The sequence below is a fragment of the Rattus norvegicus genome, chromosome 18 (assembly GCF_021556685.1).
Source record: "Rattus norvegicus strain SHRSP/BbbUtx chromosome 18, alternate assembly SHRSP_T2T, whole genome shotgun sequence".
Taxonomy (NCBI): Eukaryota; Metazoa; Chordata; class Mammalia; order Rodentia; family Muridae; genus Rattus; species Rattus norvegicus.
In genome coordinates, this window is record NC_141551.1 from 84,656,817 (window position 1) to 84,682,253 (window position 25,437).

Here is a 25,437-nt window from a genome sequence, read left to right on the forward strand (position 1 = left end):
TATTCTTAATAAAAAAAAAAAGCAGGTGCCTAGTCTTCCTACAACTAGACATGCTCTGTCTGGTTGATATCCATGAAGGCCCAGCCTTTTCTAAAGAGAAACAAAGGAGCGAAGAAGATAAATTGGAGGAGGTATGGATGGGGTTGTGGGAGAGAGGAGGTATGTGGTAGACTAGGAGGAGAGGAGGGAGGGAAAACTGAAGTCAGTATGTGAAATAAATAAATAAATAAATAAATAAATAAATAAATAATAACAAATATGGAACCAATCTGTAGTATCTTAAAAATACAAACAAAAATAAACAAAAAAAAGTTTTCTGTCCTTAATATGATAAATGCAGACAAAGAAAATCATGAACTATTTTATAGGGCAGTGGTTGGTACTTGATGAATGTAGATATAGGTGAAACTCAGTTACTCATTTTCATCTCTGGACTTTTCCTTTTAAATAACACATTCTTATGCTGTATCCCTGGCTTATCTAGAACTCACTTTGAAATCAAGCTAGCCTCAAAGTTGCATAGATCCTTCCTTCCTTCTGCTGCTGATTGTATCTGTGTTCTATCACATCTGGTCCTTTTCTGTACATTTTGTTTGTTTTTGTTTTGTTTTGGCCAGAGCAGGCAGAGTCTGGAACATTCTAGGCAAGATTTTGTGTACTAAGCTGTATTCATGTTCCCTTTCTCTGATTTTTAACATCCCTGTTTTGTTTGCTTCACATAACTATCAATCTTTATACTCTTGAATGTATTTTCTCATCTAAGTAAGTGACACTAAAAGACATTATATTAAGTACAAGTGTCAAGTTACCCGTACATTTCAATAGCTATTTAAAGTATAAAATGCAATTGTATTTTATGTATGAAAAAAATGAAAGTGAAACAAAGCCACCATACTAACTGCTGATGAATTTTTTTACAGTATTCTGATGTTTAATAAGGTATTATTCTGTATATTTATCAACTTGGTCACATATTCAAGAATATCATTTTTAAGGTTTCATAGCAAACTTGGAATAAATTCAAGATACCAGTGATATTTACGAATCAGGCCAAAATGATTATATGTTTTATCTCACTGTAAAATTGAAAAACCACAAATAAGTAGTTATGCATTCACTAGGTATGTTCTGGGTTCCTGCTACATTCAAGCTGAAGGTGCTCAATAAATGCTTGTCGGATGAGTGTATTTTCATCTGTGTGTGTGTTTCAGTATTATTCTTCTGTGTCTTACTTTCTCTGGGGTGTTCATTTTATTTGAAGGATAAGAGTATTTGTTTAAAACAAAAGAGAAAGGATGAAAGGCTGATGACAGGAATTCTGTGGCTATTATCTCTTATCTGATAACCATTCTAGCTCTCTCATCCCATGTTGGTTAGGTGGTCATTGGGAAAACCACAACGTTTATACATTTATACTCCATCCCTTTTTACATTGTCCCTCCTCAATGAGCCCCTGATAAGACTTGGGCTACACTTGAAAACTTCTGTGGGTAAGTTTGTTAAGCATTTTAGTACCAAGCCTGAAATCAGACCCTGAGCAGATGCTTAATCCTAGGAAGAATGAAGGATGTTGAAAAAAAGTCCTTTGTGAAACATTATAGCATGTATGTATGTATCAAACAATAGCTTTTAAAAAGTAATGGTGAATGTCAGAGTTCTTATTGTGCCCTGAGAAAGTTGATAAGTGGAAATATAAGAAATCAATGCAAATGCACAAGAATTTGCAGGACTCTCCCACAGAAGGAAATAAATGACAGACAGTGAGGCATTGTCACTATGAAGCTACTTGCCTTGCAAGCTGTAGATTTCTCCAACGCTGTTCTGACGTGTAATGTGATGCCAGTATGCACTGCGAGGAAGAGAGATGGATTTCGATAACGTCATTGGTTCAGTCAAGCTTGTCTGAAGCTAAAAGAGAAGGAAAAGGTTTCTTAAGCCTTCTTAGAGATATCAAACTCAAATCAACCCTTTAAAATGGCAAGGATTGCATGTGAATGACAGGAAACAGAATATGTTAGAGATACCCAGATAATTCCCTCTTCAAGGATAGCTGTGTCAAAAGTGAAAATGCCACTGATATGTTTGCCATGCTCCACAGGATGGGCTCCAAAGATGTTCACATATGGACAGCACAAGTAGACTGTATGCAAGAGAGAGAAACAGAGAGGGACTAGGGAGGCAGGAGGTGGGGCACGTTGGAAAGGGCATGCAGGGAGTAAATGGAGAGCTTTAGAGGAGGAAAATAGAGTAGATATAATCATATTTCATTCTGCAAATGTATGAAATTATTTAAGAAAAGGAGACCTCTATAAAAGTGTGAAAGGAGGCAGGGAGAAAGGAAATAGCTAAATGTGTAAAAGACCTTCCTGCATAAGAAGGGATAAATGCTTGAGCAGAATCTTCGGGTCTTTTAGTCTGCTATTGTTCTCCAGGTTTATTAAGCAGCCCTGTCTCAAGGGGATAAATGTGATAAAGCAGGGTACCTGATAGTCCTTTGGCCTCCACACACAGGTGTTCACCTTGGAACACATGTGTATACACCACACACACACATGCACACACACACCATGTGCTACTATAAACATATTAATATTATAACACACATGCAAAACAAAAGGAAAGTATATGAGAAGAATACTTGTTGAGAAATGAAATCTGACTCATTAAGTCAGGGGGGCATTAAGAATCCCAATGGCTTCTTGCCAGTAGAGAAGGAACACTGGCAAATGCCCAGGGGAAAATCAGTCACAGGCCACCTTTGAACTGGTTTGTATTTCAATGATTGAGAATTATTTACATTGCCCACAGTATTTTCCAATGTATAGAATAGCAAACTAATTCAAGGCATGAAGAAGCAGGCTGTCAGAGTGACATGTCCTAGAAAAGGTGACACAGAGAGCCATTTTCAGACTCCTCCTAACACCTCCTCCCACTTTTGTGCAGAGCTGCTTTCCTTTACCGCACCATCCTCTTGCACATACTGAATGAATATTCTCCCTGAGAATCTCCATGATAGGAGAGCTAAAGTTTGAATGTATTGTTTTTTATCTTAGCTGACTACACCACTCCCTGGGGCATATGAGTAACAACAACAACAACAACAACAACAACAACAAAACCAAAAGTGGTATACTTGGTCTTTGAGCATGTTACTTTAACATAACCTGAGCAACATATAAACAGACCGCTTAGCTAACGCCATCACAAAGGCTAAAATGCCATTAGTTAACTTCTGAGGTCTATACCAGAGATATCTCTGCTTTGCTGTAACTTTTCCATCTGACATTACCTACCGTTACATATTTGGAAAATGTCTTAATTTATGCTGTTCTTGGTTCTGTTCCTATAAAAGCTTCATGAAGTGTTATCACACTGCAGCTTGGAATTTGGAGTGATTTGAATTTGCAGTTTTGTACAAGGCCAAAATTTAATGACATTCAGTTTATTGACCAGCTTTGCAGCTGATTCTTATGTATCTCAAATGATAATTTCAAGTTCTCTTTCCTATTTACACATGCGTTCAACCTCCACCTTCTCTATATGCTGGTATCCATAGGAATGTGAAGGACAACGGATTGTGCTTTGTGTGCTGGGGTTAAATAGAGCTTTTTGCACCAACAGCATCCTTGATATGAATGGACATGTTCCGTTCTGCTGCATCCCTGACAGCTAGGAAACAGCTATGTTTAGGGTGAGGTTCATGTTTAAATACCATAAAGTGTGCCATGTAGATAAATTTCATCTTCTACTCCTATAGGAGTAGAATCGGGTTTCATTCATGATGTTATTAGGAGAGGAAGCGAACTTCTCATATAAAACATGGAATTGATTAAGCACATACATCTTTATTTAGTTGATGTCAGCAATGCTCATTAATAACATCAAATAAACTGAATTCATATTCACCATAGTCTTGCTCATTGTCTAATCTTTGTTTTTTCTTAATCTAGTATAATTTATTATTTTCATAAAATAGTTACTGAAATTTGATGAAAGTGATTTTCTTCCTATAATTTTAATTTTGGTAAATATATTTTATACCAAAATGGTCAGTCTTGAGCACCATGGAAACACAATAAGCGTATGGTAAAATTTGAAAATAAATTCCAGGAAATCAGCAAAAAATCCTTTCCCTAAACATCTGAGGCATCACACCTCCCGTTGCGCTAATGCTCCGCCGTCTCCATGGCGTCTATGCCTTCCGTGTTCAATTTCTTCATTCTTTGCTTTTACATTACTTTCTCCTGACTAATAGAAAGAGATATCTGTGCCTGAAAGTTGGTTATGGATTGTTCTGAACCTGTTCACAGATCTTTTTTCTGTACTTTATAATTGCTTTCCTGTACGTCACTACTCACCATCCAAACTATAAAGTACGGCTGTAGAGTGCATGGTTATTCTGTTACTATGCCGACACATGGTAGATATTTAACGTCTGGCCCCAGTTGGTTCGAATTGTCCTTCAGTGTCTCTTACATTCTAGGTGTTGGCATGGCAGCTTTGCAGTTAGGACCTTATTTTGTCGTCAGCACTCACCTAGGTACAAATATTGCTGTCACTGTCCCCAGGACAATAACACTAGCTTTCATATTTGGAGTCCTGTGAGCTATTAAGTAGGCAGTATGCTGAGCACAGTATATAACCCTTCATGTTTGCTTTCCCACTGGCCTAGTGTAGTGAGTTTTGTTATTTTCCCCTGACTGAGTAAAATAAGCATCGTGGAAAAAGATGAATATTATCTTTTCGTTAAAAATGGGAAAATAAGAGAACACGCATTTGTGGTTGTTTGATTTTCATTGTAAAACATTGGAAAGGTAAAATTTAAAAATCTAGCAAGATAGCATAGCCTGCTGAGGGTGGGGGTGTGGACAGAAGAAATATGGAGGTAGTGACTTCACAAGAATACTTCTGTATATTGTTACTAAAGAACCTCATGAGACTATAACCCCTCGTGAAAGTGAACTCATTTTAAGTGCTACTGAATGACTAACATGGCTAGTGTCAAGGAGGCTGGGAGGCAGAATTTCAGTCTAGTTTTCTTGCAGTGCAAACATTGTCTGGGTTTTGGATTTTGGTTTGGGGGTTTTTGCTTGTTTGTTTGGTTTTCATTGTTGGTTTGTTGTTGTTGTTGTGTTGTTTTCTGTGTCAGATCCAAAGAAAATGCCAAGTTCTGGAATTAGACAAAAGCCAGCATTCCTCAGGGACTTGAAAAACTGGTTCCCCTTTGTCAAAGTGATGCTGACCACCAGGCTTCCTCAGTATCAAGAGTACCTATCACACATCACAGAGAAATGACTTGTTCTTCTCACCTCCTCCCCTTCCCTAAACTCCTCCAGCTTCCCTCCCCTTAGGTACTCCCTCTCCATAGAGCCCTGCCTTCTTGGCCACTTTCACTCCTTTGCTTGCTCCCTCTTGCCTCTCTGTCTCCCTCCTCTTCCTTTCTCTGCTCTCTCTTGTGTAGCCTACTATCTCTCTCTGCTCTGGATGCGTCCAGAGGCCTCTGGCTGTGCTCCCTCTCATTTGTACAATAAAAACCTACTCCTTAACTATGTTATGAACTGGTCGTATCATCAGTTTATACATCTTTTTTTTCCCCCCCGCAGCTGAGGACCGAACCCAGGGCCTTGAGCTTGCTAGGCAAGCGCTCTACCACTGAGCTAAATCCCCAACCCCCAGTTTATACATCTTGATACCAGAAACTCTTTCCCAAAGGAGGAGGATTTTCCGGTGACTGTTTTTGTTTTGTTTTTTAAAACAGCATCCCCTCCCTATGATGCATTGCAACTTTTACTAGAGGATAAGGACAGTTGTCTTGTGTACTTATGAATAAGGACTTGGAAGGTCTCAACTCCTGCTGCAGCTCTGCCTAGCTGCATGTATCAGATTGAATGATTTTGCAAACAAAAGCTGAAATTAAATCACACTGACGTGTGCTTGTGGTCACACTGACTTGGACTCAGTGTTTTATGGTTTCAGGCTGATATGGATTGCACTCATGGTCCTCACATAGGTTTTCCATGGTTGCTCCATTTAAAGGGAACAGAAGTCAGTTTGCATAGAGAAACTGTTGTATGTTTTTTATCAAAAGAGGCAACCATCTTAGAACAGAACTACCCACACTTCTCATTGTGAAGTCCAAGGGAAATTCTAATTTCCCAAACTCCTAAAGGCTGTCCATACACATGTCCAGAAATGGCAGTCTAGTCCCAGCTCAGGCTTGAATACAGAAGGATTTCTGGTGGTTAGATAAAAGCCAGCATTCCCTGGGAACTTAAGAAATTAGTTTATCCCCTGCCAGGAATCATTTCCCTTTTCTCTGGCATATAGGACACATGGTACTCCATTAATATACACCATGGTTATATATTAGAGTCCATGCTGCTCTCCGGGCTCCTACAGATGTTATTCATAAGTACATATTACACACACACACACACACACACACACACACACACACTCACACACACACACACACTCACACACACACACACACACATTCACACCCACACAAACCCTCCTTAATGATAGAGTGACTCTTTCAGTGGTTTCTTTACTGTACTCCTCAAATACATTCATTAGGACCACTTAAGGTCCTGCCTTACAGTCTGAATCCCAAGTCATATGTGGACAGCACCTCTATCCAGGAACCATGTTAAGGGTCAAGTCACAGCTCCAGACTGTAACCTCAAGAAATACCACCATGCTTCTCTGTACCCTAAAACAGGAATGGCATCACTGTGGGCATCCAGAAATGCTGAAATGACGTTGAAAGCCCTGTAGGCTGGTTGTGGAAGACTTTGGGCCTCTTTCCTTTGTCTCAGTCTGATCAAGGACTCATTTCTCATCATCAGGAGCCTACCTTCTTTAATCAGATATTTTGGGGTTGCTACCACTGTCCTAAAGTTCAAAAGGTACATCAGGATTCATCAGCAAGGAGAGAAGAGCTTGACTAGGTTTATAGTTATGGCTGTATTGTTATAGTTGTTTAAACCCCCTTCTGCCAAATTTCTTCCTTCCCTGATCTTTTAGGTAAATACCTACCTCTTTCTCCTCCTCATCATGGTATTTAGCAATGAGGTTAAAAGGCACGGTATGCAATATGCTGGACATGACACCAAACAGAACAGAGGACCAGGGTAGAGTACACATTTGGAAAGAGTCCTATGAATCCTGTTCCCAGGCCAAAGAGCAAGTATCCCATGAAATAAAGGCCTTTTAATCCAATGTAGGAAACCATAGTTTTCTGAAAGTAAGAATTTTTTGAGGAGGCTAACTAAGGTTAAAAAAGGCCATAGGGTACAACCCTAGTTCAAGAGGATGATACCCATATAAAAGAAGGAAGACACTACAGGGAATAATATTCATTAAAAAAGAGGCCATAGGATGACACAACTATGGAATGGACATCTACAAGGCAAGCATTGAGACATCAGAAAAAGTAAACCATTTCAGTATTGACTTTGAACTTTTAGACTACAGAACTATGAAAAAGTAAATTTCTGCTGGTTAAGCTATCCACTCTACAATATTTCTTATAACCATACCAGACTAATATAGAAGACTTTAACCAAACAAGGAGGTTGTGTGTTCTCAAATATGATCTTTCCAATAATTTTAAATTTTCTTATTGTCTTTAAGCATGCATTGGAAATTAGCCAATGGATAATCATAGTGACCAAGACAATGCATTTATGGTTCAAGTACTTTTATTAGAAACTACTGCTGATTCTAATTTTAAACTTTTGGTAAAACTTCTTTTGATGATAGAATTCAGCAATAGGATAGAAAGGCATAATCCTCAATCCTGAAGGTAAAAATAGGTCTTAAAATGCTATGGTTGTGTCTTAACTAAAAGAAACTTGACCGGGAAGACATTATGGTAGTTAGAATAAGTGTATAAAAACCATGTAGGGAAAATAATATTTATATTAGAAAGAAAGAAATATGTACATTTGCATATGCATGTAAAAGAAAAATCATGAGACCGTTTGTCTTAGCTCAGGTTTCTAATGCTCTGATAAAATACCATGAGCAAACACCAAAAGCAACCAAGGGAAAAAGGGGTTTACTTCATTTTAAAATGTTTCATCACTGAACTAAATTAGGGCAGGAACTCAAGGCAGGAACCAGAAGGCAAGAACTAAAGAAGAACCCATGGTGGGACACTGCTTACTGACTTGCTGTCTATGGCTTTCTCAGTCTGTTTTCATATAAAACTCAGGACCAATTGCTGAGAGGTGTTGTCACTCCTGGTGGCCTAGCCTGTCTCACATCAATCATTTATTAAGAAATTGTCATAAAACTTGGCAGTAGACAATTTGATGAAGACAGAGGTTTTTGTTTGTTTTTGTTTCTTGTTCTGCTTTGTTTTGTCAGATAATGCAAGCATCTTCAAGGTGAAAGAACAACAAATAAACAAACAAAACATGATACCATTTCTATTATAGGGTTTTAGTACATGAAACAGTATTGATTCATGTTTTCCAGTACTTTTGTTGGGAGAATCTGCTGTATTGCTGTTTATTGTGTTTTATCTAGTGAGAAATTGTTTAAGAATACTTAACTATTAACACTCCAGCAAACAGCATTCACCTGATTCTCATTTTGCATAGGTAGGGTCAGGATAAAAAGGATGCTTAAGCGCAGATGCAGAAATAAATTCGACAAAGGAACAGTTAGTTCAACCCTTGAAACACTTTCCAGTGCTTTCTGCCACCTTCTTTTTTTGTTGTAGCCATTTGAAATAACATTTAGTTCACCGGGAGCCTGAGCAATGAACCAGAAAATGCTTACTTAGTGTCTGAAAAGAGTGCAGGTCGCAGTTCAACCAAGTGTGAAGAGTAGTAGAGATGTCTGTGTTCTACCTGAGAGCACAGCCCACAAGATAAAGCCAAAAAGCGTGACTTAAGTCCAACATGATCTATACACAAATGAAGTTTATGCCTGCCTGAGCAAGTTACCTTAGATCTTATCTAGGCAAACAATTTAAAGAGTTATTTATTCGTATATTTTTGAGATCCATGTATAGGCAATACAAAAACTGATCCTAGTACTATATGCAAAACTGAGCAAGCAAAGCAATGATGCTGGAGCTGAGGACACATTTCTGTTCCAAGTCAAGGTGTCAAGGTGATCTATAGAAGTACAAAAGCCAAGAAAAAATGAAATATTTAATCAATGTGGATGTGTGTGTGTGTGTGTGTGTGTGTGTGTGTGTGTGTCAGAGATGAACAGACCTAAGCAAGCTGTGTATATTCATGGATGTGCATGCATGCTTATGTAAGTTGTTTTGTATACACAAGAATAACTCAAACTAGAAAAGAATAGACAATATCTTAATTTCTTTTCCTATTGATATGATGAAGTATTCTGACAAAAGCAACTTTTAAAAGGAGAAAAGATTGGCTTATAGTTCAGAGGTACAAACATCATGGTGAGAAATTGAGTTATAAACAGGAGCTTGAAGCAGCTGGCCACCTCACAACCGGTCCGGAGGAAAGAGAAATGAATGCTCCTACTTATCCTGCAGTGTATTTATAAAGCCCAGGATCCCAGGCAGGGAACAGTGCCTCCCACATTAAAGAATATCTGGGTGTGTGTCTCTCCTCAATTAATGCAATCAAGAAAATATCCCACAGACTTATCTCTCAGGTGATTCTACATCTGTCTAGTTAACAATTAACACTACCTATCACACCTGTCTGATGAGTTAAATGCCTTAAGGAACATGTGTCAGCATGTGTGTTGGTATGTCTAAACATACATAACAGGACAGAATTAAGAACAATGCTGTAAAAAAGACAAAAAACTAACAATTGCAAAGATACCAATAATCCAAACATAAACTAGTATAACATGTGAAATGTATGTTAATTGTAAAAAGAAAAATATTGGGCTGTGTAGTATAGAAACATGTACCTCCAGTTGAGAATACCACATTTTATTTGTTCTTAGCAAGTTCATAAAACTTTAAAATTGTATGTGAACAGAGACTCCAGGGACAATAAGCCAGCCATGCTTGGCACTGTTTGCAGTCATTAAAACAACTCTGAAGTTTGATGGTTTATGGGCAATTGGTTTCTCATGGACTTGGCTTAATTTTCAGTAGGGGACACCTCACATTTAATCTTCCATTTTATTCAAGATAAATGGGAAGGGATTAGAAGACATTTTGCTGAGTTTGTGCTAAGGTAACAAATAAAATGTGATTTACACAGTCACTTAATAAAAGTTGTTCAATGTCTTTCATTTGATCTTCATAGAATATTATTTAATTTACCTTGAAACAGTGATTGCTACTACTGTGTGTTTTAATTATATGCTAACAAATTATACTTAGGTAACTTTAAAAATACAAAGCAAGCCCTAGAATTAGACTAACGACATCAAAACAAATAATTTTTACAATAATCTTTTATTTTTATAACCAATGGTACCTTTAAGAATGTATGCACATTCAAGGCAGGCTTGGTGCCTGCTGCAGGCTTAAAATCCTAGTATTCAAGGGGCTGAGGTGGGAGGGTCCTAAATTCAATACCAGCCCAGGAAAATTAATGAGACTGTCTCAAAATAAAAAGAAGGAATTGTCACCACCACCAAGGACAATGACATCAAAAAACCCTTGAGATAAGGGTTGGCATGGTGAATTTAGTTCTTTCTCCAACAGAAGACATTAAAGAATATCTGCACATCCTTAGAGTATTTCACATTTGAGGATTAGAGAAAAAATGAATTTACAGATCTACTCTTTGTACATAGGGATGCTGATGAACACATGCTAAACAGTAAAGTTCATGGTTGTTTTACATAGCAAATTTCCTCCTTTAAAACTTTAAGTATACAGTGTTTTATTTAAGTAATGTTCATGTATGCTAAAAGCTTGGATCTATGCATTTTTGTCACTTATGCACAAAACCAATTTCTCTTTGTTAGCCTCTTTATGAATTAGTAATCCCTGAGTTCTCAAGGAAGCCATGCTTTCATTCTAACTCTCTGAAGTAGAGGTTATTGCCAAGTTCCACATAGCCCCTTCTAGGATGAGGCTATTTACAGAGGTAGATAGATTTGTTCATGTACTTGTGAATACCCATGGAGACCAGAAGGAAGTACCAGAGTCCCTGGAGCTGAAGTTGAAAACATTTGTGGTTGCTGGAAACTAAACTCTGGTCTTCTGCAAGAGCAGTAAGTGCTCTTAACTGCTGAGCCATTTCTCTAGATACTGCATTTAGTTTTATTGGATATCATTTACCTCCTGTATATGCATATGATTCCTGGAGTTTTTAAAGCTTCTGTGACTGTATCCAGAGATATCAGTTAAAGATGTTCTGTATATTAACACAGTAAGATGCTTCCAAGTTCTTCATATATTTTTCTGCAGAAAACCTTATCTTTTCTCTGATAATAGAACCTTCTGCATAATGTGTCTAAGAAGCATGTTTTAATGGAATCTTGCAGTGAAAGTCAAAATGCTAAGAATATAAACCATCTGGGAGGCCGTTTAGTTTCTTCAAAAGTTATAAATGAGTATATGCTTACCAGTTATAAAATCATCATTATATTTTATATGCTCTAAATTTTTATCCATTTTTTAAGACAAGAACACCATCATACCAAGCACTGCAAAGGACTGGCTCTTCTAGTCAAATGTTACCTGCATTTGAGTGAGAGCTGCTAAAGCGCTGAAGAAGAAGAGGAGGAGGAGATGACTAGAAGGAGAAGGAGGAAGAGGAGGCGGGAGGGAGGGAGGGAAGAGGGAGAGAGGGGGGGGAGTGAGAGAGGGAGAGAGGGAGAGAGGGGAGAGGGAGAAAGGGAGAGAGTGAGAGAGGGAAAGAGAGAGAGAGAGAGAGAGAGAGAGAGAGAGAGAGAGAGAGAGAGAGAACCAAATCTGTCACCTTGGAATTAATGCAACATGGTAGTGTGTTCTCATGAGTCTGACATGCTATTTAGGTGCTGATAGGGCAGTCCATGTAACTATTTATACAAAAAATTGTTTTGTAGCTGGGCAGTAATGAGTGATTATTAAGTGCTGTAGTAAGGTGTAACTAGAGAAGGGTGAATTCATTAAGTTTCTATTACTTTTTAAATGAATTCACTGAAAAGCTATCTCACTTCTCTTGCTATCTTTTCTTTAATGTTACATTCAAAATCAGATTTCAGAAAAAAGTCTTAGATTTTTTTTTACAAAACATTAAAGTATACATTTCTGTATAAGGAGATTTCAAATAGGATTTTTAGTTACCCGTGATATCGTAAGTTTAAAAATTATAATGCCTGTCTTTTTATTTACTTATTTCTGACAATGTATCAGGAAACCATATTTTTCTTTCACACCTGATTTCTCATTTATTGTTTAAACCATCAACATTTTACTATGACTATAAATTCCCTAACACCATAAAAAGAATTAAAAAGAAATTTTTTTCATTCCTCTTCCTCTTGCTCTTGTTGAGATCTCCCTTCCCCCCAAAACATGTCTGTGTATCTAGGGACATTTTGGCTTCCCTGTCTATCATAGTTAGATAAGTATTCAAATTCAACAAGCTAGAACACAGGGTATGTGTGACTGAAACTCTGATTAATGGTTTCTATACAAGGAATGCAATTCTTGGCACATTCTTAGCATAATATTCTTGGCAATATGGTGGCTTGATAGCACAGCCTCTCTAAGCAATGAAATTTGCTAAATTTCACTAGTTTTGTAAGGAAGAATGTTATCTATGAAACAAAAATGTATTCTAGACATGCCATTCTCTTTAAATATCTAAGTTAAATAATTTGTATATTAGCAACCAGTAATAGCTCCAGTTTAAAATGTACTACCATGCTTAATTCTCCAATGTATCCTAAACGAAATTCTTCTTTTTCTTCCTGTGTTTAAAGATAGTTGCACTAATTCTTTGGGCATTTTATACAATATAGTTTGACTATATTCACACTCAAACTCCTCCCACAACCATCTCCTCACCCTTACCATTCAACTTTGTGTTTCACCACAAAAATAAATAAATAAATAAATAAATAAATAAACTCCACCTTATAAACAAACTAAAAAAAAAAAAAAGATCATCTGATCAAATGTGGAAAAGGCCTTTAATAAAAGCTAACATCCCTTCATGATGTTTTTTAAATCCACCAGGTCCAACTTATGTTGCTCAAATGCTTTTAGGAATGGAGTCTGTCTAAGAGCATGGTAGATCTACCAGGTTACACCTTAAAGTAAATTGATAGCTCCTGTTCCTAGAGCTATCAAATTGCAGTAGCTCCTAAGCTAGGTGTATCGTTTTCTGTTCAGGTTTCTACCTCATGCTGGAATTTTTCTGGCCTCAGCTTGTATAGATTTTTGTGCCTGCTGTCACAATTATTAGTTCATTTGTACAACAGACCAGCCGTATCTAGAATACAGTTTTCTTGTATTCATCCACCAACCACTTTCTGATTTGATTTCAGTCTCCCTTCCTGAGGTGGAAACCAAAAAACTTTACTTTTCTGTATAATACATATTTGGGTCTAAAAACTAAAGAAAATGTTGAAATTACCTAAGATCACCATTTCTACAGAGTTCTTTCTTTTCTTAACAGCAAGGTAGGGCTCAGGAGCAGTGTGAATGACAATGGAAGGAAGCCCTCTTATCTATAAAGAGCATTCTTTCTGAAAGGCCCACAGTCTTCTAAGAAGTTTATTATCTAGAAACTCACTTTGACTCCATTGCCATGACAACATGGATAACCAAAGGTAATATTTTATTGCCCTTTATTAAAATTTTCATGATCATGATGTCCTATACATAGTTACTTAAGACTTGGGCCACTTGTATTTCAAGAAGTAAAAGGACTTGATACATCTCTGGATAGTACAAATTATTTAATCTCACAAAACTGTACACAACCTGAAAGAGAAAACTTTTTTCTTCTCTTGTACACATCAGTACTATTCATTGTGTACCAAATAAGTGCATAATGAGATTGTACCAGTTAATAAGTAGTTAACCTGTATGAAAAACATTATAATTGAGTTAGTCAATATTAATTACTTCATGATCTTTCTCAGTGACTGAAATCAAAATATACATCTTTAATTGTCTTACCAATTTAGAAGGTGTTTTTGTATTGATATTCAATATTACTTAATAGAAAATATATAGTATTTGTATGGCTGAAAGTTTTCTAGATATCAGATTGTTTTTTTTAAAACATTTAACTTACATTTATTTATTTATTTGTGTGTATATGAGTGTTTAGATGTGTGTAAGTATTAGGACATATGCGTCAGAGGATACATTTTTTTTATTAACTTGAGTATTTCTTATATACATTTCGAGTGTTATTCCCTTTCCCGGTTTCCGGGCAAACAACCCCCTACCCCCTTCCCTTCTTTATGGGCGTTCCCCTCCCCATCCTTCCCCCCCTTGCCACCCTCCCCCCAACAATCACGTTCACTGGGGGTTCAGTCTTAGCAGGACCTAGGGCTTCCCCTTCCACTGGTGTTCTTACTAGGATATTTATTGCTACCTATGAGGTCAGAGTCCAGGGTCAGTCCATGTATAGTCTTTAGGTAGTGGCTTAGTCCCTGGAAGCTGTGGTTGCCTGGCATTGTTGTACCTATGGGGTCTCGAGCCCCTTCAAGCTCTTCCATTTCTTTCTCTGATTCCTTCAACGGGGGTCCTATTCTCAATTCAGTGGTTTGCTGCTGGCATATGCCTCTGTGTTTGCTGTATTCTGGCTGTGTCTCTCGGGAGAGATCTACATCCGGCTCCTGTCGGCCTGCCCTTCTTTGCTTCATCCATCTTGTCTAATTGGATGACTGTATATGCATGGGCCACATTTTATGAATTAATTCTTTCCCTGCACCATGCGGATTCTAAGGATTGACCTCAGGTCGTCAGACTTTACACAGAGCACCTTTACCGCTGAACTATCTCATCATCTCTGTTAAATGACAATAGAAATAAGGCACAACCTAGATGATAGAGACATATCAAAATAAAAAGAAATGTTATTAGTAACAGCAAAACCAGGTTTTACAGCAATGTGCTATTAGAAGATCCTGTTGATTTCTTTTTTTTTTTTCAGAAAAATAGCAGTTGACACACAAATTTTACTGTATTTCACACAAGTCTGTAAATCTACAAAGAATGTCTTACTAAACTGGTAAAAATAAAGGCTTTCAGTTGCTTGTAAGCTTATGTTTAGGGCATTCATTGCTATGGGAGTCTTTGGTTACTTACTTATTTAAAAGTATTTTAAAGCATACGAAAATGCCTAAGCATTTAAATATGAGTATCACACGGCCTGGTTTGAAAACTAAAAAGACAAAACATAACATGACAACAACAAAAAAACAATCACCACTGTCATTTTATACTTTTTAGTAGATATATACTGAATACACTACCACGTTTTTACATCTTAGCGGGTCTTATTTTAACCTCCATTTTTTATTTTTGCCTAGTTTTCAAATGTAACTTCATATTGTTTTAAATTGAAAACAGGAATCACACAGAGGGCACTGAAGTGCTCTTTCACTCTTGTTGGAAAGTTTTCCATGAATGGAGGAGGTATATTAAAAAAGAGAGAGGAAACTTCTTCCATGGTTTCAAATCTTAGTGTTTTGAGAAATTATTAAGCTCAGGTAGACTGCTTTTATAAAATTGTTAGACTGGCTTATTTTGAAGAATGGACTAGAAAGTATTTTTATTTTACTAGCATTAATCTTTAGAGATCTGCAAAATTTGTATGGAATTTATCAAAATGTTTCTCTTTACATTTTAATGGTGAATCCCACTGTTGAGCCTTACAAAGTCCATTGTTTGAGCACCCGAACCTCTTAGAGCAGGAATGCACCGCAACTTTAGAGTATCTGGGATCCTTGTACAGGTACCCGTCATCTCTAAGGTTTTAGGGATAACTGTCTGACTCTTGCCCCAGGTTTGGTCCAGACTGTGATAAGAACACAGCAGCCCCAGCTGATGTGAATGAAATTTTATTTATAAAACACAGCTCAAGATTGTTAGACATCTTTGAAAGAGTACGCGTGATAAGTAGTCACTACATCTGTGCTCAATATCTTGCTTTCTTCACGGACATTCGAAGCTAAGTATTCAAAAACACCCTGTATGTTCTGTCACAATCATAAGATGAATGGTGTGTATGTGCCTGACAGCTAAATGGATATTAGGGGTTTAATATTCTGGCTAGGAGTACAGTCTGTTGAACAAGGGTTTGGAATCCAAACAGGATGCCATGTTTCATGGGCAATAATTGTAGTATACTGAAATGACTCTTGACAGTTTTTCATGAAAATATACTTAAAATTCCTCTGTGCTAATCTGCACACCTAGAACAAGAATAAGTAACAAAGTTCAACTTTTGCCTCATTCTCCAAGCAACCCACACAGCTTTGAGTTTCCAAGGTCACATACATATCTATGGAAAGCAAGGCTTCTAAGTCCTAGCCAAAAAGTTGTTTTGGTGTTGAACTATGTATGGTATTACAGAGCTGAGATTGTCCTTTACAGGTTTGACAACAGAGACAGAGCATGGGTTTGCACTATATATTAGACAAATGGACTAGAATATTTATTCACAAGCATTAGGATATTTATTGATTACATAGGATGGCTTCTTACCCGGGCTTTCTGCTCCATTTCTAGCATTAGTCTTTCGTGTTGCTCAGCGATAGCCAGTGTTGCAGAGTGGACCTTCTGATAGATCATTTCTCCTTCCCTTGTTTGAAAAGTGAATAGTCCTTCTCCTGTGTCACACATTCTGTGCGAGAGAGAGAGAGAGAGAGAGAGAGAGAGAGAGAGAGAGAGAGAGAGAGAGAGAGAGATGGGTCTTTGTGGGTTCAAGTGTGTTAACAGTTTTCATAACAAAGATGCCCTTACTCTCAGGTTTCCTCCTCCACGTTACTTCATTCTCAGAAAATCCATCCAATACATGCATCTCTAGGTTGTACATGAGAGGAAACTTAAGGGGGAAGTCTATGTGTACTATGATATGTATCTATGCTTACTACTATGAACTATGTTGAATCATTAAAAATGGCATGCTTAATGCAGGCATCAGAATACTGAGGTTTCCATACTGTTAGAAATAACTACCAAATAATCTACCCTTTGATCAAAGAACAGGAGTTTTAATGTCTGATATACGTACTGTATTTGAATTTAAGAATATTTGGTTTTAACATAGTTTCTGCCAAAACATGGGTAAATTTAAGCAAATTGCTCTCTGCCTCTCTCTGTTTGATGTATTTCCAAAATAGGAATAATAAAACCACTTCATACAACTTTTTTCCTTTTTCTTTTTTATTCTTTTATCTTTTTTTACAGTCCAGACTTTATGCCCCTCCTGGTCCACCCTCTAACTGTTACACATCCCATATCTCCTCTCTCCTCCAAAATGATGTCCCCAACTCCCACCTCACCAGACCTTCCCAATCTCTGGGGCCTAATATCTCTTGAAGGTTAGGTGCATCTTCTCTCATTGGGTCAAAACCTGGCAGTCCTCTCCTGTATATATGTTAGGGGGCCTCAAATCAGCTGGTCTATGCTGCCTGGTTGGTGGCTCTGTGTCTGAGAGGTCTCTGGATCCAGGTTAAGTGAGACTGCTGGTCTTCCTTTAGGGTCATCCTCCTCCTAAGCTTCTTCCAGCTTTTCCCTAATTCAACCACAGGGGTCACTAGCTTCTTTCCATTGGTTCAGTGTAAATATCTGCATCTAACTCTTTCAGCTGCTTGTTGGGTCTTTCAGAGAGCAGTCATGATAGACCCCTTTTGGTAAGCACATCATAGCATCAATAATATTGTCAGGCCCTGGGACCTCCTCTTGAGCTGGATCACACTTTGGGACTGTCGCTGGACCTCCTTTTCCTCAAGCTCTTCTCCATTTTTGTCCCTGCAGTTCTTTCAGACAAGAACAATAATGGGTCAGATTTTTTGACTGTATAATGGCAACTCCAACCTTCCCCTTGATGTTCTTTCTTTATTCTGGTGGCTGGCTCTCTAAGTTCCCTCTCCCCACTATAGGGCATTTCATCTAAGGTCCCTCCCTTTGAGTCCGGAGGATCTCTCATCTCCTAGTCTTTGGTACATTCTAGAGGGTCCCCCACCTCCTTAAGGTTAAAGACTTGGAAAAGAAACACTTTACAATGCTACTTAGCACACCCAGAGCGTTAAAAATTGTTAGGTACTTTCATCCCAAAGTTTGGAACTAATCATGTTTAAAGGTAGTTGAATAAATATTTAGAGAAATAACTGTGTTGATATATGGCTGTAAGATGCAAACAGTTATGCTATTGGTATGATATTAGGAAGAAGTACAATGCAGTTAGTACTATAGGTTATACATATAACAATATTCAGCTTCTTACTAAAAATTCTAGCAAAGATATCAAAATTATTTCATTTTCAATTATTTAATCATAATTAATTGATAGGAAAATCTTCATTGACAAATTGTTAGACAAATTTACAGATCAGTTTTATTAGTACATGTTAATTATAACATAAAATATTATTTTAAATGGTATTATAGCCCCCTTTAATCATAACTGAAGATTATCTATATTTAAATGATATTGGTATTCTGATATGAAGAACTGGCTGGGTTTCTGTGCTGCAGGTTTTTAGGTAATATCATTGAAAGATTTACAGGTTACAACATCAAAATATTCATGAGGTCAAACTATTGGACAATTTGGATTCTTCTGTGTGACTCTCCAAGGGAATTTTAGTAGCAAAGAAATGTCTCAAGAGACTTCTCACATTGCTCAGATTGTGACTGCCATCCCTCAGGGTCCCATCCAACCAGTACTTAGCTTCTGTGAAAGCGATCTTAATAAAATTCACACAGCGTGAAATGGAAAGTCTTTGGAAAAATGAAGACTTTTCACAAAGTGAAACAAATGAGCTATCTTTGTTGATGCAGGGGTATTCGGAAATGCAAAATCCATAGAAAAACCATTGATAAGTCCTGAGCACATCTTGTTTGAGGTGTAGGGTTTGTTCATTGTCAAACATAGAATACTGCTTATTAGCCTCAGGATAGAGATAATGAAGGCAAAATTGTTATTTCATACTCAGTCATTGAGATGTGAAGTGCTGATGCCTGTCCAGTTCCTGAGACTTAATTCTGCCCAGTGGGGGACTCTGAATGCTTATTGGAGTGTTTTCCTAATCTTAAAATAGCTACCATTCACTTTCTTTGAGCCAGGAACAAGGCATTTGAATGTATTATAAAAACTAAAGAAACATTAACTGTAAGAAGCTGCTTCTCCACAGTGATTATATCAAACAAGTTGAAGGTTCATAGTCTCGAATGATAGGCTCATGACTATTGCTTTTGTCAGTCATGTTAACTGGAGCAATTTAAGGCTTCTTGTCTTAACGTGTGCTGTCTGAAGGAGGATAGGGAACAGAAATGTAGACTTTTTCCTATCCATTTAAGCAGTGTCATGGTAGAAAGTCAATAATGCAGGACAGAACAAGGAAGGAGGATGAATAACATGGATGGCTTTTGACTTGCTTTTCAAAGGAGTACCCAGATAAAGCATATCATGCACCATTGCAAAATTATTCAGGTCCTGAACTGTAATCTATATCTTAACAATGTCCCATGTGGTTCATTTGAATGTTAGAAGGCTCAACTTGCTTATCTGAACATACTCTTTCCTTAACATGGGAAGAGCACAAGCAGGGGTGCTCATTGCATTGGACCATCCTGCCTTTATGTGTGTCAACTTGACATTAAATTAAAAACATTCAGTGAATGCATTTATCTTGTGAAAAGGTGAAAACATGGATGGGGTGTATTAGCCTAACTCCGAACCATGATTGTAGGTATATATATTTTTCCAACCTACTTTAATAAGGGTTGAACTTCTCTTCCAGACCACCACCCACCAGAGGCAGTGGAAGGCCAAAGTTATTAGGACACAGGGGAAGTAGGCCTGTTTAGAAATAGTTCTTTGGGGGTGTGTCTAATCCTCACTGTCAGGATATCAGCAGTCCAGTCTTATAGTAAACACCAAATAAGACCAGCAGCTGCAGTCCAGTCCTCTTGGCAAGCAGCCATCACACAAGAACCAGCAGCTACAATTCAGTTCTAAAGAAACTGAGTGGAAGCCCTACAAAGCCTCAGAAACCTTACAAGAAGTTCTTTGGTGAGTTTTATTCTGGCTTCACCACAAGCAGAGCTCAGCAGCACAATGTAAGGCAAACCAATACATGTATGTTGTTAGCAAAGAATAACTAGGAGGAGCAAACCAAACCAATGCCTGAGCTCCCACTGCCTGTGGTGTCATATTTATATTCCTTTATCACATGTCCTTTTACACTTCTGTTATAGCAAGGCATCCTTTAACCTGTGTCTGCTTCAAGAAAACATTTTTTCATGTGTCTTCTTTAGCAAAAAATCCTTTCATCTTTGTGCCCCAATAAAACGTCTTTGACATAACTGACTAAATAAAGATATGGTATCATTTCTCTTTACAGTTAGGATATTTGTTCAGAATATAACTTTTACTAACCAACTTTTAAAAATTAAAAAAATTATTCATATGGGTGTATCTCTGTATAAATATTACATGTTTGCATAGAGGCCACAATGCACATAGTACAAAAGAGGGCATCACCAACGTATAACAAAGACACATGCTCCACTATGTTCATAGCAGCCTTATTTATAATAGCCAGAAGCTGGAAAGAACCCAGATACCCTTCAACAGAGGAATGGATACAGAAAATGTGGAACATCTACACAATGGAATATTACTCAGCTATCAAAAACAATGACTTAATGAAATTCATAGGCAAATGGAGGGAACTGGAAAATATCATCCTGAGTGAGGTAACCCAATTACAGAAAACTACACATGGTATGCACTCATTGATAAGTGGATATTAGCCCAAATGCTTGAATTACCCTAGATACACAGAACACATGAAACTCAAGACGGATGATCATAATGTGAATGCTTCACTCCTTCTTTAAAAGGGGAACAAGAATACCTTTGGCAGGGAATAAGGAGGGACAGTTTAGAACAGAGGCAGAAGGAACACCCATTCAGAGCCTGCCCCACATGTGGCCCATATATATATAGCCATCCAATTAGACAAGATGGATGAAACAAAGAAGTGCAGGCTGACAGGAACCGGATGTAGATCTCTCCTGAGAGACATAGCCAGAATACAGCAAATACATGGGCGAATGCCATCATTAAACCACTGAACTGATAACGGGACCCCCGTTGAAGGAATTAGAGAAAGGACTGAAAGAGCTTGAAGGGGCTTGAGACCCCATATGAACAACAATGCCAACCAACCAGATCTTCCAGGGACTAAGCCACTACTCAAAGACTATACATGGACTGACCCTGGGCTCAACCTCATAGGTAGCAATAAATAGCCTAATAAGAGCAGCAGTGGAACGGGAAGCCCTTGGTCCTGCCAAGACTGAACCCCAGTGAACATCATTGTTGGGGGGGAGGGCGGTAATGGGGGGATGATGGGGAGGGGAAGCCCATAGAGAAGGGGAGAGGGAGAGGTTAGGAGGATGTTGGCTGGGAAACCGGGAAGGGGAATAACAATCGAAATGTAAATAAGAAATACCCAAGTTAATAAAGATGGAGAAAAAAAAAAAACAGGCCATCAAATCCCTTGAACCTGGAGTTACAGCTGGTCGAGAGATGCTGACATGGTTTCTGGGAACTGAACTTGAGTCCTATAAAACAAAGCAGGCACTCTTAACTACTAATTCATCTTTACAGCCTCCCCTTTATCTAAATTAAGCTGTTGAATGTCCCTTAATCTCTGAGGAATATTCTGAGACTTTATAAAAATTCTAAAATGTTAGTAGAGTAGACATATTTGCTTCCTGGTTTGCTTTTTTTAAATATGGACATTGTTTAGAAGCAAATTATATCAGTCTAGGACTCTGGAGATGGTGGCATAAACTCGGATCTTCAGACCATGGCCTGTCATACAGATTTATCATGTATTTTAAGGTCATCCTTGTAAATCAGACCCTGTTTCATGACTGAGGAATTAAACGAGAGAAAGTAAACATAATTAATTCCTAGACTTTTCAAGTAGCTCAGAAAGAAAACCATTGCTTAAAAAGCCCTATAATGTTTTTCCATATGAAATTAAAAAATTGCTCTTTCCATGTCTTTGAAGACTTGTGTTGGAATTTTGATGGAGATTGGGTTGAATCTGTAGATTGTTTTTGGTAGGATGGCCACTTTTACTATGTTTATTCTACCAATCCATGAGCATGGAGATCTCTCCATCTTTTGAGGTCTCTTTTGACTTCTATCTTGAGGGGTTTGAAGTTCTTGTCATATAGATCTTTCACTTGTTTGGTTAGAGTTACCCCAAGAAATTTTATATTATTTGTGACTATTATTGTTGCCTTAAAATTTAAAAAGGAGGTTTCTTTTGTCCCACACGAGTACCAGAACCATGTGACCACATGGCATCTGTTAGATATTTTCATCTTAGTCAACAAGGCATCTCACCCGCTAAACTCTATCCCATATCACACTGCCGATGGCTACTCTCTGAGCATGGCAACAATTTTTCTACAAATCTAGTTCCCAAGGCAGGCTGCCACCATGCCAGACATACACATCCTAATTCCGTGGTGGCCCAGTGTGTCTAGCCACCAAATACTCTCTTGAACTCAATTAAATAGTCCCATGAAAAAACACAGAATAACCTCTGATGCAATTGATAAGATATAATTGCTACCTAGATTAGATGTAGTTTGTTTTCTCACCTAGACACACAAAATCCTGTACACATACATCCCTTAGACACAGAAGGAACACCATTCAGAGCCAGCCCCACATGTGGCCCATACATATACAGCCATCCAATTAGACAAGATGGATGAAGCAAAGAAGTGCAGGCCGACAGGAGATGGATGTAGATCGCTCCTGAGAGACACAGCCAGAATACAGCAAATACAGAGGCGAATGCCAGCAGCAAACCACTGAACTGAGAACGGGACCCTCGTTGAAGGAATCAGAGAAAGAACTCGAAGAGCTTGAAGGAGCTCGAGACCCCTTTTGAACAACAATGCCAAGCAACCAGAGCTTCCAGGGACTAAGCCACTACCTAAAGACTATTAATGGACTGACCCTGGACTCTGGACTCTGACCTCATAAGTAGCAATGAATATTCTAGTAAGATCACCAGTGGAAGGGGAAGCCCTTGGTCCTGCTAAGACTGAACCCCCAGTGAACGTGATTGTTGGGGGGAGGGCGGCAATGGGGGTAGGATGGGTAGGGGAACACCCATAAAGAAGGGGAGGGGGAGGGATTAGGGGGATGATTGCCCGGAAACCGGGAAAGGGAATAACATCCGAAATGTAAATAAGAAATACTCAAGTTAATAAAAAAAAAGTTATATTGAGTTATCCAAAAGAAAAAAAAAAGAATAGTCATAACAACCTGTAAATGTGCGGAGAGAAATTTTAACATCCACCTCCACGTTTGTTCTCCTCAGCTGCTTTCTCTCTCTGTCTCTGTCTCTGTCTCTGTCTCTGTCTCTGTCTCTGTCTCTGTCTCTCTCTCTCTCTCTCTCTCTCTCCAGTCTCCTCCTCTCTCAAACTTTATCCTTGCCCTCCTTGCTTCTTGTCTAATGACAGGCCTCATTCTATCCTGCACCTGCCTTCACCTGCATAATGACATCAACCTACTTATCATGAAGGGTGTTGTTTCCTATTTTCTTTCTCTGCCCTTTTATCATTTGTATAAAGGAAGGCTACTGATTTGTCTGAGTTAATTTTATATCCAGCCACGTTGTTGAAGTTGTTTATCAGAATATCAGGTCATTTGCACAAGACTGTTCTTCTCAGAATTTCAGAAGCTACATCTTTAAAGTTTCATCAACATGATCACCTAAACAAGAGATGAACAAGGACAACAACAATGGCCATGTGGATGGAGAGGAATCCAAGAGGCCTCATCTCTACAGAGATTTTTTTCTTTTGGCTTAGATGAGCACTAAATTCTTGAAGAATATTTAAAAAAATCAATACTGGTGTTTTGTAATTATGAAGTCTTGACATGGCACACAGTATAGAAAAGAAGCTTTTACAGATAAACCTTCGTATTAGTTGTCAAACCTTCCTAGGGGTTGCAAATGAATTGAATTAGTGAAAATTTATTTACCACATAATTTTCAGGCAAGTTTACTCAATGTTGTCTTAGGAGTGTGGTGTAGCTGTTGGGTTTATAATGCTTAGCTCATTCTCTGCTCTTAGAAGATACTTTCACTATGAAACTTGAAAAGTACTCTGCAAATCATCTTAGGAGTCTTTAGTCATTTGAAATTTTAAATCATCTCTCTCTCTCTCTCTCTCTCTCTCTCTTTCTCCTTCTTTTCTCTCTTTCTGTCATTAGTTCTTGGACTTGATTCAGCTGTAAACATACATTCTTACAAGTATTCAGGTGAAATAATTCTTCCATGAATTTGGCCAGAAAAATACTTCTCTTCAATTGCCACACATTTTTTTTCTAATCATCCACCATGTTGCTCCTGGTCTCTACATTTACTTATGTGTTTGAAAAAAATGGATTATATTTTATTCTAATGATATTATCACTAAAGAGACTCTTGGTGCCACCAGAAATTCATAGAAGGAACCAAAGCCAAATGTTAGTTACTCTTAGATGCTGAGCTTGTTAGATGATATACAATATTATGAGCTCTACTAACTTCAGTTTCTTTTTTTTTTAATTTATTTTATTTTATTTTTTTATTAACTTGAGTATTTCTTATATACATTTCGAGTGTTATTCCCTTTCCCGGTTTCCGGGCAAACATCCCCCTCCCCCCACCCCTTCCTTATGGGTGTTCCCCTCCCAACCCTCCCCCCATTGCCGCCCTCCCCCCATAGACTAGTTCACTGGGGGTTCAGTCTTAGCAGGACCCAGGGCTTCCCCTTCCACTGGTGCTCTTACTAGGATATTCATTGCTACCTATGGGGTCAGAGTCCAGGGTCAGTCCATGTATAGTCTTTAGGTAGTGGCTTAGTCCCTGGAAGCTCTGGTTGCTTGGCGTTGTTGTACTTTTGGGGTCTCGAGCCCCTTCAAGCTCTTTCAGGTCTTTCTCTGATTCCTTCAATAGGGGACCTATTCTCAGTTCAGTCTAACTTCAGTTTCAACCCAGAAAAGAGTCCACTGAGGTTGAAGATCCATGCTCCCATAAAACATTTATGTAGGACTCTAATGCACAATTCAACAGAGTCCAGTTTTGCTACTTTGAGTCCATCACCACAAGCTGAATGAACACTGGTGGTTTGAATATGCTTGACCTGTGGAGAATGGCACTATTAGGAGGTGTGGCCTCACTGGAAAAAGTGTGTCACTGTACAGGCAGGCTTTGAGGTCTCCTAGGCTCAAGCTCTGCCCAGGGAGGGAGAGACCATCCTTT

At 38.2% G+C, this 25,437-nt stretch overlaps 1 protein-coding gene across 2 annotated transcripts in view; it reads right to left on the reverse strand.

Moving 5' to 3' along the window:
- Dok6 (docking protein 6) overlaps window positions 1–25,437 on the reverse strand; it is a 452,112-nt gene that overhangs the window by 96,300 nt on the left and 330,375 nt on the right. For both annotated transcript variants that reach the window (NM_001191943.1, XM_087593279.1), the window contains exons 6-7: window positions 16,625–16,763; window positions 1,791–1,908 (exon numbers count right to left, since the gene is read on the reverse strand). In NM_001191943.1, coding sequence (NP_001178872.1) covers window positions 1,791–1,908; window positions 16,625–16,763 — 257 coding nt within the window. The remainder of the gene's footprint in view (window positions 1–1,790; window positions 1,909–16,624; window positions 16,764–25,437) is intronic.